The 18,302-nt window shown below is 34.4% G+C and overlaps 1 protein-coding gene across 1 annotated transcript in view; it reads right to left on the bottom strand.

Annotated features, from left to right (window-relative positions):
• Nucleotides 1–18,302, bottom strand: part of SKAP2 (src kinase associated phosphoprotein 2) — a 116,177-nt gene that overhangs the window by 76,852 nt on the left and 21,023 nt on the right. Inside the window, exon 4 of the mRNA XM_032181833.1 lies at nt 17,087–17,191. Within this exon, the coding sequence (XP_032037724.1) occupies nt 17,087–17,191 (105 nt within the window). The remainder of the gene's footprint in view (nt 1–17,086; nt 17,192–18,302) is intronic.

The raw sequence follows: 18,302 nt of genomic DNA on the forward strand, positions 1-18,302 counted from the left end.
ATCTTTTACAAGGCAGACAGACAGAAGGCAATCCGGGAATGTTTTCAAGGACTTCCCATATTTCAGAATTATAATGGTGAAATGCCTACATCAAAATCTTAAACTCAAGCATTAATCAACAAAATGAAAGACTAATTTTATAAGAAAAATGTAATAAAACTCATTTTAAGAAGTTTTCCCTTCATTATTTTTTCCTTTAAAGGAACCAATTCTCTCCTAATGGTAATTGTGCTGCTTTGGAATAATGATAATACTCAAGCAGCTCAGTTTTAGGCTGCTGTTTTTAAAGTGAAGCCAAATCATTTCTATCACTTGAAAGTTGAAGAGTAACTTTCATAAACTTTTCCAGCAGTTTATTTAATTTAGCTGTGATCTTCCAGATAGAACGCATATATTCTACTGCCTTCAGAACCTATTTCACTTTTGGTAAGGTCTACATACCAGACTTTAAATTGCACCATCGCCTTTTTTGGTTTTTAATTTTATTTTTTAAATAAAAAAAAAAAATTCCCCTAAATTGACCAGGAAGGGAAAATGAAGGGGTTTTGTCTGTTTGTTTCTGTAGCAGCAATATAATACAGTGCTGTAACTCTTGGGGAGCATGGGGAGGGAGGTACTATACCTTGTGTTATCTCCATGATTTTTCTGATTCTGAAAACCAGAGAAGAATGTGTTTGGTTTTTTTAATCATTTAAAGGAATACCAACATTTTCTCATTAAAATATTATCAAAATTAAAGCATTATACAAAACTTCAAACACCTTTTGTACTTCAGAAGAAGGCATCAGCTTAAACCCAACCAAATAGTCTTTTTACCATTTACAATAACACTCAAAGCCATGGAAGTTGTATACGCGTTTGGATGACATCTGTTAATAAATGATGTGGTTCTGAGGACAGAAAAAAAAGTTTACCCAATGTCCCTTTAATATCCATTTCAAAATGTCAAAAACTTCAGAAAGCTGGAAAGTGTGAGACGTAATGGAGAGATCTTACCATGTAAGCAGGAGCTAGAAAACAGAGCTAGTCCTGGCGCTTAACCAGATTCCTTTTGCAATCTTGGATAAGTCAGAGCTACTTTGCCTCCACTGCTGCTCTTTGTAAAAGAGAAGCAGTATGCACTTATTTCTAGAAATGCTGTGAAATGTTGTTGGTTTCATTGCATTTAAAAAAAAAAATAAGAAACCACAGGGGAAAAACATTTCATTTTCTGGCCTGCTGTGCTGCTTCGCTGAATACCCCTTACCACAGTACCCCCACCACCATCACGTTTTCAAAGTAATGTAAGCAATTTGTGGGAAAAAGACAGAAGGGCCAGGGGAAGGTTACAGCATGTATACAACAAGGATGTCACGTTATGTATGCACTGCATGCATTTCAGAGAAAACTGCCTACTTTCTTCTGTGGTAGCTATAGTATATAGTAGCTTGACAGAAAAAAGAAAACCGAGAAAAGGACCATAAAATAGGATTCCGGTGATGAAAAGCAAGATGATTCTGATCATCTAAATGAAATTATTTTCCATGAAAAACAATTTTTGATCCTAATAACACCACCTTCTCCACCCCTCCTTTTTCAGATCAGATACAAATGCCGTTATCTAACATACAAATAGCTCATTGAAAACGGTGGTCGGTAGGGACATATTTCAAAGCCAAGATTTTCCTTCTGTTTGAACATGCACTTTTTTTCAATTCTCACTTTCACTCAAAGAGAAAATATCACCTGTAAAAAGTAAGTTTAGTTTAAGGACTTACTTATATAACCAAGCTTTTATCATTCTACCTCTTTCCCCACATCAGAAACTTGGAGGTGGCATAACGGGTGCCACAACAAAAGAAAACAAGTAAATGTGCATAACCAACTTTCAAACACTCAAAATAGTAGGATTCACCACCTATGTATAAATTCATACTATGGCAATAGTAAATAATTCTTTCAAGTACTATTGCTATGAAAGCTTCTACAGATAACTGTGTCCAATATCACAAACTATGCTGAATATTAAGGCCTAGATATAGTAATATGAAAATAGAAATAAATAAATGGTAATACAAAGAATAATACTGCTGCATTCCTAACCAGTGGGATTTTTTTCCTGAGTTGACAGTTGTATTTTTAGCAGAGAATGTGATTTCTTTGGGCTTCAACTGACATGACAGATTTAATTTCAACCTCTACTACACACCTCCTGTAGAACCTAGGTCCTACACTAGAATATTTGCATATCCGCTTACATACTGCTTCTCCCACTTCTTGTTTTTATCCAGATTCAGTTCTCTGAAGCATGGACAAACTCAGATTAAACACACATACATACAGTGTAGAATTATAAAGCTGCCTTGATCCAATGAAAATAAGATGACAGATGAAACATACGCTTGTTGGCAACTACCTAGCTTTCAGTTCTTTTTTTTTTTCCACACCAAAAAATAAATCAGCCTCAGACTATGTACATAAACTGAATTGCTATAAGCAGTCAATGAATGACTAGTAACAGAACTGTACCAACTTTCATTATAGAGGTTCCTGCAAAAATATTTGCATCTACAATAGCTATGTTAATGCAGTGTCAGATTTCCTCATGTTTCCTGCAGCTCTCTGAAAACCAACATACTTTGACAACAAATTCTTGAAAAACACCTGACAGAATTGTGATAGAGAGCACTGCATGGAAGCCACTCTGTGACAATGAATATCTAGAGGACAAGACTCCAGGATCAACTTTGTCATGTATTATCTCCACCCATATATGCCTTCATATTACTACCAAGGTCCATTTCTGTGCAAAATTAGAAGTATATTCTCTTCGTTTAATAAAATGACTAATCACTCTGCTAGTTGTTCTTAGTTCATGAACAGTATTTTATTCAATTGTCCATGTATTTAGCCAAAAACACATACTGACTAAAGATGTCATTTCTAGGCATGGAAGGGAAGCACAGCACACAGAGATAGCTCTGTTCAAAATCACTTAAAAATTAGTGGTGTATTAGTTAGAATAATCTTATAGATGAAAAAGCTAACATGAAAGTCATGAAAGCTGGGACTGACTCTCTCAGTCCCAAAGGATCCATGAAGAACTACAGAAGCATCATCAATGTAAGTATCAAATCAAAAGGACAAATCATGGCCTCATGCGTACTACAGTGGGAACCAAAATAACTAGTTACATTGCAACCACATCCTTCCTTATTGTAATGCTTACCATAAAAAAAACATTGTTCTGTTTTAATTCTTAGAAGGCTAGGGGAGAAAAAAAAAGATGCTCCTAGTCTAAGCTAGTCAATTTGTCAGTTTTTGAGGTGATTATCATTCTTTTAGCTTGTTCAGTCATTTAAAATCACAAACGTTGTAGTCATTTTGATTCAGTAGATCTGCTTTATATATAAACCTTTGTGGTTTGTATTTGTGATTTTTCTTCACTGAAGGTAATTTTTAATTTAATATCTGAATTGCAACTAACCAGAGAGAGAAAATATGTTTTATATACATAAAGAAGAGAAGACACTCATTATACAACTTGGAGAAGAAGAATCATAGAACTTAAAAAAGACTGGCCTAGGGATTTAATTGAGGTTCAGATACCCAAGGCACTTTACAAAACATAGCAAGCAGCTATTTGGTAGCAACATAGTATGGTATGATTCAGTGCACCTCATTATTATTCCCTAAAAAGGAAAACAAAAACAAACAAGAACTCCCACAAAATGGCTGTTTCCAAAGGACAAAGGCAATTAACACGAAAAGAGAAAAAAAAAAAAATGCAGTGACAGTGTATCAGAGTGGCAAGGGAATTCAAAGATGCCATCCACATTAAGGTATATTTCCCAAATTAGGTCTGAAAGAAAACAAGAACTGTAGATTCCTCAGACCTGTTTAAAGTTAAATTTACCCCAGGTTGAAAATATCCTAGGAGCACAAAATGACTGAACTAATTTTCCTTCTCCACACATGCATTTATAAAGGTAGAAAACCTTCTTCTAGATAATATCTTGCAAAAGGAAAATAAAATGCCACTAATATAAACATGGCAGCAGTGTAGTTGCAGCACACAGTCTATCGAAAATAGCCGTAGTCATGCTGCCTTCAATCTTTGTATGTTTGGTGTATTGCACATCTTAAAACATACATTTATTTCTGCCTACCTGGAGCTATACAACCAGAAGTGATCTGTAATAAATTTATACATAGACTTCTTAACGTAACCAAGAGATGTTTCTAAAGAACATCAAAAAATAAATAAGAGATTCTTTATATGCAGTGTGGTTACATTCATACAGAAGCCAGTCACCCAATATCTCAATGATTGTTAATGAAACTGAAAGCCTAATTAGCAAGATGAGGGGACTAACCCCAGTGTTCTGGCCCACCTCCAATTTGAATAATTGGATCCACCTATGCAAAAATCCCCCTTGTCATTTCAATTAGGTAAGATATTCCTCACATCCTGCTCTTAAATTGCTTGGTATTGTTTAGAGTGCCATTGTAAAAGCTCCTGCATTCTGCCCTGGAGATAGTTACATTTTCACAGTAGCTATGTGGCAATTCCTATGTATTTTAGTAACTGATCAAAAATCTAGTGCTTACAAAGGTTCTCTACAGTGAAAAAACAATAAATGCTAATTCATTATGTATTAGAAAGAAGCATGACACTAGTGTAGAACACATGTAACACCCCAACTAAAATTAAGTCATCCAGGTGTAAGCATCTCTTTGGCAATTCAGCAGCGTAACAAGCAGCCCCACCTTATCACATTGTCATAAAACCAAGTATCTCTGAAATTAAGCCAAAGCTAACAACTCTCCCTACAGTCTGTAAAATCCTTCCAGTATATTGAAACACTCTTCTAAAAAATTGTATGTACATACTGAAAATTTAATATTTGAGAAGTCGCAGCCCCCCAGAGCCTCCATAACAGTTGCACCCATCTCTACATCTTGCTTACTGCCCACCCATATGCACACCCCATATACCCATTCCCCATATTAGGCAATGATTCTCCTTCACCTCTTTCAGTTTCTCTCACCCCCCTTCTCCCCACCCTCAAAATTCTCAAAAAAAAAAAAAAAAAAAAAAAAAGAGTCTGATCTTTATATTTTGATTTAAAAGTGTTTATCTGGCTAAAAAAAAAAAGAATTCCTAGCTGGAAAAAAAATAAATAAATAAAAAGAAAAACAAGAAAAAAATTAAGACTCTGATAGGTTTAACTTAGAGGGACATCTGGGGCTTATTATTGTCCTGCCATATCAGACAGCTTTCTTCCTTTCCTCTTCTAGCTCTGAATTGCCACTGAAATGGTTATTAGTAAGCAAACTCCTGGATGCTTATGTTAGCCAAGCTAGTATGGCCCACAGACCTTTTATTGTGCACTCCTGCTCCAACTCTCCGGAGCCCTTAAAAGATACAGTTTTAACAAAGTATAAAGTCCACATGAGAAAGAGCTCCTCATTGTTTTAGTTATGAAAGCTAGAAGATATCTTTTAGTTAGGAAAATATGCAAGCACATACCTGCATCAAAAATTCACATTAACACCAACTGTACCATTTCATGCAACATTTCAGTAACCACATCAGTAATTTATTGCTCCACTATAGCAGTATGGAAACTTCCACAATAAAACACAGGAGCGAAAAGAGCTGTAAAACCATAAAAAAAAAAAAAAAAAAAAAAAAAACTTTGCTTTTTTTCTTGCCCTGCCCTCCTAGGACTGTAAATCTCAGGCTTTCTTTTTCCTAAATTGTCTTTTTTCAAGGATTACCGGTGTTATAAATACCTTTGCCATCTCCTGACTAGACAGATTTTCTTCTGTAGACTCACTTCCTGTGGGAAATGTTACATTGAAAAGTACACACACACCATGTATTAAAATTGCAACCACTGTTACACTTCTGTTAAAACATTAAAAAAAAATATAATAATAATAAGACAGCTTTCACTTTATCACCACCTTCCATAAAATGAATATCACTCTTGCATGGGAGATAGTAATATACATATCCAAAAAGCTATTTCAAAATACAGTAGAAAATAATTTCCATTAAGTAGACCTGCTGGGGAAAAAGCTGCACACACCAATGATTAAACCTAAGTGTGCATCTGTCCTTTAAATACGCATAGCGGTAAGCGCTGACACGCAGGAGCTCAAATCATGGACAGCCTTGCTGCAAATACAGGTTTTCACCAGGCAATACTAAATTAAGAAGTACCTACGATAAGTTTGCAAAAGACAAAGGAAAAATTGGTTGTAAACTCTTCTGCATTGCAAAGATTTCTTTTGTCTGTCAATCAAGAGGAAAGTATTATTCCACCATCACAAAAGGAAAACCTTTGGAGGCAGTGTAGGTCTGTGTGTTGTGCAAATGTGCAGTTGCTAAGAAGCAAATATGCTTCTCTTCTAATCAAATAGCCCAGCTCAGCAATGCTGCTGGCTTGGGGCAAGAAGCAAATTCCACCAGCCACAAACTTAGAAACAGTCTTGAATTATTTGTTGCTGACCGCTGGCTGAACCCTGTCCTGATGAGCACCATCACCATTAGCCACTTCTCAGTGTATTCCATCAACCGATGGCAATAGCAGCATGCTGCAGCTCAGGCTACAAGAAATTGATCAAACAGGGTAATGAGACTATTTCTTCATGGAGGTTATTTTAAATGAATATAAATATTTTCTTTCTACATAATTTGCCACAAAAGGTCACTGAACTCCCTGCGATTCTAAAGAAAAATGCTGTAGTATCCCCTTTATATATTTGAGTTAGGATATAGCCAACAAACAATTCTGGGCATTTTTGATGATCGTGTAAATCTTAATGAGGTGGCATCCCAGACAATTGATTAGCGGCAACGTTTTATCTTCACATTTAGTTATGAACAAAAAGAAGATTTGGTGCTATTTTTGAAAATCATGATATATCAACCCCCTTAAAAATCTTTCATGAGAGAACAGATTTTGTGAAGCTGAAGACTTATACTTTTGCTACTATAATAGATCACGTATATTTAGCCATACTTACCATACTTGGCTTTATAGCAGCTTCTATAGATTCTTTCAACTGAACTCATACATTAAAAATACCCACTTTGTGCCAGAGTCAAGTTGCTGATAAGGAGACCCACGTTCAGACACCTTGTCTTTCTTCCTCTTCTTTAAAAGACAACTATAAATAGATACCAAACGGCCCTTGGAATTTAATTCAAACCAACTGCTACAAAAACCTCACAGCAAGGTCTTCTCTGCCCCACTTAAGATTTTTACTCCTATCATTTCCAGTACTGAGAAATTTCTCCAGTGCCGGGAAGGAACAATAATATTGATTTAAATAACAATTTAATTGCATTTTATTAACACAGACATTACACTAGGGTAGTACTAAGACTATGATAAATAAATAGCGCTGATGATTTTCTACTTTTAGGGCTAATAATATACACATTTTCCAGTAGGCCACTAAACACAACTGTTCAGTGTTTGAGAGTTCAGTGTTAAACAATTGAACAATTTTAAGAAAGTACTTTTAACACAGACTGCTAGAAGAAAATGCATATTTACACATAAGGATGAGTGTAACTCATTCATTTGAGACATGGCACTTGAAAACAGTGGCTCAAATAAAAAGACTGTAAAATATAAAAATTATTAAGGGATTGTTTTAAAAACTAGCCTTGTCCTGATTAGTTAACACATCAATAACATATTAAAAAGAGAAGGCTTTGGATTTTATTTTTTATTTTTAAAATATCTAAAATATTCAAAGCTTTTTTTTTTTTATTTCTTTTTTTTTTTAAGCAGAATAAAAATGTGTTATCTGGAACTCTATTCTTCATATTGTGTTGGGATCCTCAAGCTTTTTTTTTTTAATATGAATGTTTCTGAACATTACAAGAAATAGAAAAAAATGAAATAAATAATGAATAAATAAATAATAATAATAATAATAATATTAGATCAAGATGATTCTCTCCCTGCCTCACATCCCCATTAAAATACTGTTTACAGAGCACTCTTCTGAATCATTAATACTGTCTTGATATTTTGTTTGTTAGTGAAACACATCTAAGACTTGAACAAAAGAAAGGAACTCAGATGTGTGTTCCACTGAGCCATCCATTTATAGATTTTTATTTTTTTTAAAGGAAAAGTTTACAGCAAAAATAAAACTACAACTAATAAAAGGAAAGATAGCTCAGTTGGCTGGTTCTTCCAAAACATAACGCTTGTCACTTCTGTCCCACAGACCCTTCAAATTCTTATAGATCATTTATACTCTCTTTAAAAAATGAAGTTTCCAAAAATGAAAGAACAAATTCCACAATCATATTGAACCTCTAAAATAAACTGAGACAACATGCTAGTGCTTCTCAAGAAGTTCAAAAATCATGACAAACTATTTTAAAGATGGGTGGAAGATGCCAATTCATACTTAAAACCTTATTTTTCTTTAGAGAGGAAATTCCTTATTAAAATAAAAATAAAAACCCCAAGCACAAGTGGCCCTTTACAACATCAATAAAAAACAATATTCATTTATTAAAAAATAAATTAAAAAATCAGCATCTACTAGCAGAAGACATCTCATCAACTGACATACATTTGACAAAAATCAGTGGAAACAGCAAAGAAGCCAATGCAACTTCTAGTGCCAAGTAGCCAGATGGCACTGCTGGAAAAATTATATCTACAGACTGGCAGCTTGATCCCATGATTATTGCCCAAGGGAGGAGGAAGAGGAAAACAAGAGGTATTTCAGTGTGATGGAGTAAATCAATTATCACCAGCTCACTATGGCATTTTCACATTATTCTTATACCACATTCTAAATATCGCTGAAATGAATGAAGACACTGGAAGATTCCAGCGATCTGAGACGGAAGAAAAATGTATGCGATATAATAAAAAAGCAATACATACTTAAATACGTCTCGATCAGTTTCATGACATAGTCCATAATATTTCCAAGTGAAATTTGCAGATGTGTTTGCGGTTAACAAGAAAAAACAAACTTTCTGTTTTCCAGGTTTTATTTACTGCTTTAAATCCCAAATGCTATGCATAGAGTTTGGTTATGTATAGAGACTACAGAAGAAATCTCTGCATTTGCCAATATTACAACTACATTCTTCTGTGTATTTTCCACTCTTAACTTGCAGATGTATTACATAAATACAGAATAACCACTTTGCTAAAATATTCCCAAAAGCTTTGGTCAAGAATGTTTGTGGTAGTCTCACCAATTATTTCTCTGTTAAAACACAGTATTAAATCTAGTTTCTGAAGAAGCTATTAGAAGAAGATAAATTACTCCATTCTTTAATTCATATAAGAAAAGCTGTTATAGATATCAAAAAGACAATCTTTCCCCCCACCGCCTTCATATGCATACAAACTCAAATTACTGAACACAAAATAGAAGTGTAAAAATGTGTTAGACTCTGCACCTGGAAACATGCATGGTTAATTTTTTTATTTATTTTTTAATTGGAATTCAATGACAATGCTACCATTAACTTCTTTCCCAGGCAACTGTAATATTAAGGCCCATTTCCTGTATCCATGCTTGAGAAAGAGTAATTTATCTGTTATCTAACAAAAAGGACTCAGACCACCTTCACTCCACTTGTCTCCACATTCTTATCTTACAGCACACCACATACGCACTACAAACATCCTTCTGGCACCACTCACATTCGTTCTATACTCATCCTTCGCCTTGCCTCTTCAATACAAAGTGACAAGGCACAACTGTGGATACATGAAACACATAAATTAATTGCATCTTTGAATACACATCGTATCTTCTCCATACAGAATACAGAAACACAAAAGTCGACAGTTGAACAACAAACAAAGAATTTGTTTCATATGAAGACTAGGATATCACTGGAAAGTTATTACCAGGCTGAGATGTACTTGTACATTGAGGCTGACAGAGTTGAATATTCAGGAAGAGGCCAGGAAAATCTTGTTTAGACCACAAGAGGTTTTGTTCCATTTTACAGTACAGGCTCATTCATAATGCTTTGCCCAAAATGGGCCCACAGGAATTTCTGACTACCAGCTGTAGTGAAGACAGGGATAATATCCTGTTGGGATATTACCTTTCATTATTGTGATAGTGGTTAATAGGTTCTGACTTAGGTTAGTTAAGAAATTGTAGTAATAATTTTAGTTTGGAAAAAAGTCAACATTCAATATTTTGGTCTCCCACTCTACACTTAATCCTACTTTGATAAGTAACCCAAGTGAACACCTACAAAGAATTACTGAGCAAGCTATTAATCAAGCCAACACTGTCTAGTGACAAATATCTAAGGGAAGTATGGTTCCTGCTGCAAATTTTTAAGCAATGGACAATGGTCACAACATCACCATTTTAGAATGACAATAATGAACTTGCCCATGCAGTGGGTATTGTAAAGATTTGTTTTGCAATGGGTTGTTTCCTGTGTTCACAGCATTTTGATAAAACTTTTTATGATATAGTCTACTTTGTCATTCAAATTTAATCTCAATTTTAACAAATATTAAACCACTGCAACCTCCTCTTTTTTTAAAAAGAAACAAACGTGCATTCAATGAATATCTGGATTGCATGATACTTGAGAGTAAACAGGTCCTTTTTCTACTTCCTTAAGCTCTACAGATGGACTTTGCACCTCTACAGAAAGTACTAATCACTTAAAACACAAAAATAGGAATATAGGGAAAAATCCTTTTTCTCTTCTTTAGTGTTGATATACATACACTTCCATACATACGATGAATTAAATATGGGCACAAATTCTTAATCATCAATACTGAGTTTAAAAAAAAAAAAAAAGCCTATACCAAACTTATTTTTTTTTTTGCAAGGGTATACTTTTTTCAGCGAGCTCTTACATCCAGGCCGTGACATAGAAACACAAAGTAGCACACATTTTACATATTTCTGCAGAGAAACCACACAACCCATTATGTTTTTGGAGGGTTTGTTCTCCTTTGAGATGTCTGGGGATACTGCATAGCGTATGTTGACCCACTGCCTTGTCTTACTAGGTAGACACCAGCAAGGAAAACATTCCTCTTGCCTAGAAAGCAAAGCAGCAACAATCTGTTGGACTTGCTCACCTCTGGAAGGGTGCTGGATTATCACCCACCCCAAAGTGTTACTGAGGTAGCACGAAGCAGTGTTCTCATCTCTGTTTCATGCATCTGACTGGTCCTGGGAGGGAAGGAGTAAGGAGCAGAATGGAAGCTGACTTGATACTGTTGTTTAGCAGGAAGAAAGCGGAATTACAAGGAAATCACATGGTAGAAATCTGTTCAGCTGAGGAAAGTGTTAATAAGGTCCTAAACCCATAACTGAAAACCTTATCCCGTACCAAGGAAGTTGAAGGAAAGTCTTCCTGCTTCCTTTTTATTTCAGATTCATAAGAACTGATCTAGAAAACATTAAGCCAACAAGCAACATAAAATAAATAGAAAAATCTATTGCATTTTAGCCTCCTGTTTTTTACCGTAATATTTAGATAACTTAAATAAAATTATGATCTAATATGAAGAAGAAATGGCTCAAACACGTTATTTGTTTTTATTGTGGATATAGTCCTGTGTAGTGGTGGAGCATACATGGCTGTTTTGTTATTGCTCAGTCACTGAAGCAACATAGATGAAATAAAATGAGCAACAAACCATGTCATTTCTCCCATGGGAGAAAGGTAAATGTTAAAAGAACACAGGGGTTTATTGTTTAATAGGAAGTTTTTCATCATGATAATTAGAAGTTCAAACGTTTTAGTATCATCAATTTGTACACACTGTTAACCTACATGGTATCATTTTTAACTTTACCATTGACTTTAATAGGGCCAGAATTGCACTTAAAACTTCTGTTCCCTGACAGAAATTCATCCCTTCTGTTCTACGCAAATGGTTTAAATCAAAATTAATCAGATTAGATTTCCATATTTTAATGTACTTTATTTATTTATTTATTTATTTTAACTTCATGCTTCTCCAAAATTAGTCCTTGCTGCTATATTCACTGCTATGGATCCTATAAACAAACAAACAGCTTGGTTGCTTGTTTTTTTTCATATGATTTAAACAGCAGTTACATTTGGAGAGTTACAAAGCCTCTTCTCAGTCTCTAAATATATTCATGACAAAAAGAAAAAAAAGGAAGTATACCATTGTCATGTCCTTTATGGACAGAAGAGTCAAATGTCAAGAGACTGACAAGAAAATTTTAGGATATATCCTCCTGCTAGCAACCACAAGGCTGCACTTGGACAAGCTGCCTGGGCAACACTGTGCAGTTGCACCATGAGAGATTTTTAGGAAAGATGGGACAGGTGTTTGCCAAAAAACATCTCAGGCATGGGAAAGGTGATACATTGACTTTACTCAGAGGTTCCTCCTAACCAAAGGATCTTCTTTATAACTTTTGACTATTATTTCAACAGGGTTAACACCTTCTTCTCATCTATTAAACAGATTTGAACCTGGGAATTCATACACATGTTCCCACATGCACCAGTATCCCCTTCAGCTTGGGAATACAGATTAAAAGAAGAGACATGGGTTTCAGTCATAAACTGAATTTGTAAGATACTCTTCATGTTTTAAGCTCCTGCTTAGTATGTTTTACTTTGCATTGTGTTCAACTTGTATAGATTTCTATTCAGGATGACATTATTCAAGTGTTCCTCTTGCCTAGAAAGCACTGAAGGCTGCAGATCTTCAGATTGTCCACAAGTGTCTCAGCGAAACTAACTCCCTGACATTATCAGTCTATTTAAGAATTTTCTACTAAAAAGCATATTTTATTCATATGCTATAGTCAAGTAGGATAATTTGAAGAGCATACAAGTCCCCAGACACATTTTTAATACTTCTTTCATCTTCACATGCTCAAGGCAACATTTCTAGACCATCCACAGAAATGAAGATGACCTAAATTATTTTACCAGCATTCACTGTGATCTTTTTAGATCTAGTAATTACCAAATCACATACTCCCTTCAGAGCTAAATATAGACGGATCTCCTTCAAAAGCAGTAGGTTCACCCACCGTAGTTACAAAAATGAAGTCAGAAAGAGTGTACCTTCAAAATAATAGCATCATCGAGTTTGATGCTATTATTACAATCAAGTTTCTATACAATAAAACAAAAGATTGTACTGTTAAAAAAAGAAAAAAAAAGATCCTAAAAGACAGTTGTACTATTCAAGCGTAGGAAAGTTCCAGTTTGGCATAGATATGGAATCTAGATTTCCTATCATCCCAAGAAACCTGAAAATTTAATGAAAATCAGTAATTTTTCCCCCTTAATACGACTTTTTCATTTAATTGATTTCATTTAATTATCATCTCAACTAAAAATAAGCTTGTCACCAACTTCATTTAAAGTTTAAAGTAAACTAAAGTTTAAAGTAAATAAAGAAATGAATAATTTCACTTTTTAAGTATTTTGGTATGCTTTGGTTCCTAATGTATCTAGAGATATATTTTCCACTCCATACGTTCTTTAAAATACAGATAGAAGGGGAGTAAGAATTTACAAGACGTAACGTTGTTACACAACGTACTATACAAAAAGCTGTCATTTAAGTTGCAAGAAACCTAGTCATCAATAAGTGAAAAAACACCCCGCTCAAAAATCAATTATGTTGAGTCTTTTGTATAGAGAAGTAGTACACCTTTCAGGCAACTGGTATTAATGAGCAGACATGGCTATAGAATCTCCATCTGTTTTTCTGACAAAGCTGTGACTACTCCAGTCTCTCATTGAAATTCCATTAATCTGGTGCACCAAGGACCAATGCGAAAATCAAAACTCCATCTAACCCTTTATCAGCTCACAATAACCTACAAGTGAACTCTGCCTGTTAGCATACAGCAAGTTATGATTTTGCTATCAATCAGGCTGTTAGCCAATAAAAAAAAAATCAAGTTAAGCACAGAGTGCCTGGCAGTGCTGTTTTGTTTTGTCTGTCTTGGTTTTGGGTTTGTTATTTTATTTGGGGGTTTTGTTGTGTTTTATCCCTCTTCCAATTTCTGTAGGGTGTCTGGACATGTAAGCCTATGCATCATTCTCCTTCGTTGTGATTTAATTGCTGCCAGCAATCAAGTCAAAGCATCACTGAAGTGTGCTTGAATTTCATTAGAAGATATAACTTATGCTACTTTCCTACAGTACCTAATAAACCATAAAGAAACCAAAACACATATGGCTTGAGGGAATAACTGGAAAATTAGGTGGCCATTTGGGAACTGAGTGAACTTTTGAACCAGAAGAACAGAGAAAAAGAAATATTAAAAGGAAAGACAGACTTAGAATGCACACAGAGACGTGGGGGTTTGACCTTTTCAGTACCTAGAAAATTACATTAGCATTATGAAAAATACATATCATGTTTAGAGTTTATAATCCATCAAAGTTTAGATACTTTGTTAGTGCCTACCATAAGGTAAAAGTCAAAAGGACAACATAACAATCAGATTTGACAAAAGGCCTTTAGGTGACCTGTGCTAATTTAGTTATCCCATACTTATTGTTAAATGGATTATCTCTCTTGTAATTAATACACCATTAGACAAAGGTCACACAAAAACTCCAGGATTTTACAATGACTGTAATGCACACGTAATACACTAATTCTTTATCTGTTATCAAGCGGGTGCCTTCACAAATTATGTTTTGACAGTAACACGGCAAAGCCCAATAGTGATACTTTCAGAAGTCATACAAATCTTGCCGTCTGTAACTCAAGCATATAAAGGTAAAAAAAAAAAAATCCATTTTATTTTAAAAAAGAAAGCAAGCATAAAAGGTTTTGTATAAAAAATATAAATGGACTCATAAATAAATAACACTTCTCCATTTGGTTACTACATTTAGGCCCCTCTATTAATGCCGAGAGCCTTGATCCTACACAAATGGGGTTTTACACCTGCGCACAGCCCTGCTGAACTAAACTGGTAACTGCATAAGACCAAACGTCTGCCTTACGGATCCAGCTATTTGACTAGGTTTTAAATACGGTGCATTAACAGACTGTTGAAAAATAAAAATACAGTATTAAGCTTCAACAAACGCAATCATGCCTATGAAAACAAAAACAAATTGCACCTCCGAGATCAATCCCCCTCTTATAAGATTCCCCCAACACAGACTTTCATACATAGTCTATGTGGCTACACTTGAATGATGGACTACGTATGTTAAAATCAAAATGCTTTTGAATGGCCAGGATGTCATTCCAAGGGGGGAAATAGCAACATTCCTATAATAAACGTTAAGTATTTACAGATCAAGATGTGCCATCTTTTTTTTTTTTAGCTTTTCCTCATGCTGAGCTTTCACTAGATAACTGAAGAGAATTTATCCAAAAATTTAGAATGAACAATGAGATAACATCTTAAATGTAAGAAAATCACACCTACCTTGTTTCCACCCAAAACCGTAATGACTTAGCCAAGATATTGCTGGGTAGGTACTATACCTAATATCATAATTGGAGCTTCCAAAATGGGCTAAAACTCAATTAATCATCTGTATAAAATCATATGGTATTTCATATACTCTTGTATCAGCATTCTTCAGCCATTCGTTATTTGTTTTTTATGAACGTTACTACTTTTTTCTTGATTAACTGTTTTGAAACAACTACATAATCATGTCTCCTATTAAACAGTCATACGATGTTGTCACATACCCTTTATGCAATCAGTACCATGTTATTAAGTTACAATTAGAAATAATGTTGAGATTATGTTTGTAAGCAAAAATAAATAAATGGAAAGTTGCATTCATCTGTAGTTTGGAAAATTAGCTTCAGTTTTCTAAAAGCCATATTCAATTTGACTGATAATTACATTTCAACAAGAAAACAAAAAGGCTTGTTTCTGTTTTTTTTAATAGAAGGTCACATTGCTAAAATGCAACAAGCTCAATATAAAAAAGTGTGATTATTATTGCTACACATTTTACAGAGTCCTGGATATAAAAAAAATTGTGTTATTCTGAATCAGTGGTTAGAAGGTTTATCACTTATGCATGTACTTGACTTATCCCTGTTCTGCAATAGACATAATTTTATACCTCATAAAAGCAATTTATGTTTCCAAAGGGAATAATCTGGATAACATAAAATGTGGAGTGCTATGTTGCGGGAAGCATATTTTCATTCAGCAATTGTATTTCGAGAAGGAACTGCACAGTTTGATCATCATATCATGTCAGAAAACATCACTCACTAGTAAGTCTATCTAACTTCCACTGCCACAAATTAATATACATCGTTAATTTATTTGTACATATACTTAATTTATTGCTACGTATTATCCGTAGAAGGTTTTTAATATTATGTATACAATAAATGAACCTCAAAAATATGGACACTGTGCTAAAGCAAGCTTGTTAACTATTGAAATATTCAATTGTTCATGTCTTCAAAACAGTCACATTTAGCATTAAATGTAATGAATACAAAACAAAACAGCATGGAAAACAGCTACAGAGCTCAGATTATTTTTTTTAATGCAAACTCAAATTTAAAATGTATATAACGAAAACATTCTACAAAAGACTATCTTAATGCAAGGAAACATAGGAATAATTAATTTAATATTTTATGAACCTATTCTGTATGGAGTTTGCAGAAAAATATCAATCACGTAACTGTTTCATTATTTATACGATAAATAATACAGTAAGCCATTAAGTAGCACAATAAAATTAAGCAAGAATCTGATAATGTTGAATTAACAAACAATTTGTTACTACAAATATTCACACTGTTTTAGCCACTGATCTATCTTTAAAAACATATGCATCTACAGAAGATGTTTTGTTATGAAGAAACACGAGTTTACAAAAAAAAAAAAAAAAAAAGGCAGATCTGTGACAGCTACCACTATGCTCTGGTACCACTAGAGAGAGCTCTTCAGTTCCTTTAAAGGTTCTTGTAAAGGTAAGAAAGCTATCCAGCTGTGATGCTTATCTGTTTATCACTAACATTCTCATCACGAGGCTCCAATTACATGAGTTTGTAGCAAACTGGCACATCTAGTATATTTTAAGATAAACAGTGTCACATACCATCAGAGTGTCCTTCATCGTCTTTATCATATCGGTCAGATGCTATTGAGACACTATCAGGAGGCGAAGAAAAAGAGCCCTCAGACTCTTCCTCATCTTCCAATTCTGTTAAAGTAAATAAAATAAAAAAAAAGACAAAAACATTACTCGCCAATACAGTCTGTCATACAAACACAGAATCCAAAGACAAGTATTTTCATTATTCAATTTATTTTATTCTTCAGGAGGATATCAATTAGTATTTCAAACTCAAAAATACCTATTCCTCATGCACTCTCATAACGTGCATATTGTACTTCAAAGCACAGCCACAAACACCACGGCTCTGGAGCAACATGAGAATTGGCCAAGTGCATTTTGTTGGAATGGTTTTCTTAAAGGCTGTCATATAACAACCCTACTCCTGGTGCTGTGTGGCTGACGGCTTCTTCTACAGAGGGGTAAAAAAAAAAAAAAAAAAAAAAAAAAATAACACGCCAAAGAGGTGGGCAAGAGAAAACATTGTCAGGAAGAGAAATAGGAAGTGTCAAGACCAGAAGTTCTTCCCTTCTAAGTGCTGAGAGTATTTGCAGCAACTTCCTTCCAGTGAACTGCCAAACTACTTTTTGCAGCAGTTTGTTGCCCTCTGTCCACTTTTCTTCACCATAATTACGGATTACTTTGCAATGTAGTGCATGGTGTACTGCTCCCACAAAGCTAAAAGCAGGATCGACTTCTGACAGTGCCCAGTCTGAACGTGTGCCTAACTGCAGCATCCTACTGATGCATTCCTTAAACAACTGAGTGCCCTACTACAGCGTATACAAAATCTACATGATCAGCTAACCTGTGCACTATGCTGATCCGAGTGTATTAAAGGTAAGGCTTTGGGAAAGGTAAAGAGAAATCAATATTAGTTGAGGCTTTTGTTTAGTTAAACAAAACTCAAGTTCTCCTTAAGTTCTTTCCAAAGCTCAGTATAATTTCTGAGGTTTTATTTTTGTATATATATATATATACACACTATATCCAGGCAAAGAAGATGTAGGAAAACAGAAAAAAAAATACAACTTGAACCATGATTTTTTTAAAACAAAGTATTGGCAAACAAGAAAAATCCAGTAATTAAAGCTGATGCTAACACCAAACCAAAATCACAATGCTGATGCTCCAATAGATCAAATGACCCTCAATTTTCTCAAAAAGCAAGAAAGATTGTTTAGTATATTCATATGCA

This window comes from Aythya fuligula, chromosome 2, assembly GCF_009819795.1.
Source record: "Aythya fuligula isolate bAytFul2 chromosome 2, bAytFul2.pri, whole genome shotgun sequence".
In the NCBI taxonomy this organism is placed as follows: Eukaryota; Metazoa; Chordata; class Aves; order Anseriformes; family Anatidae; genus Aythya; species Aythya fuligula.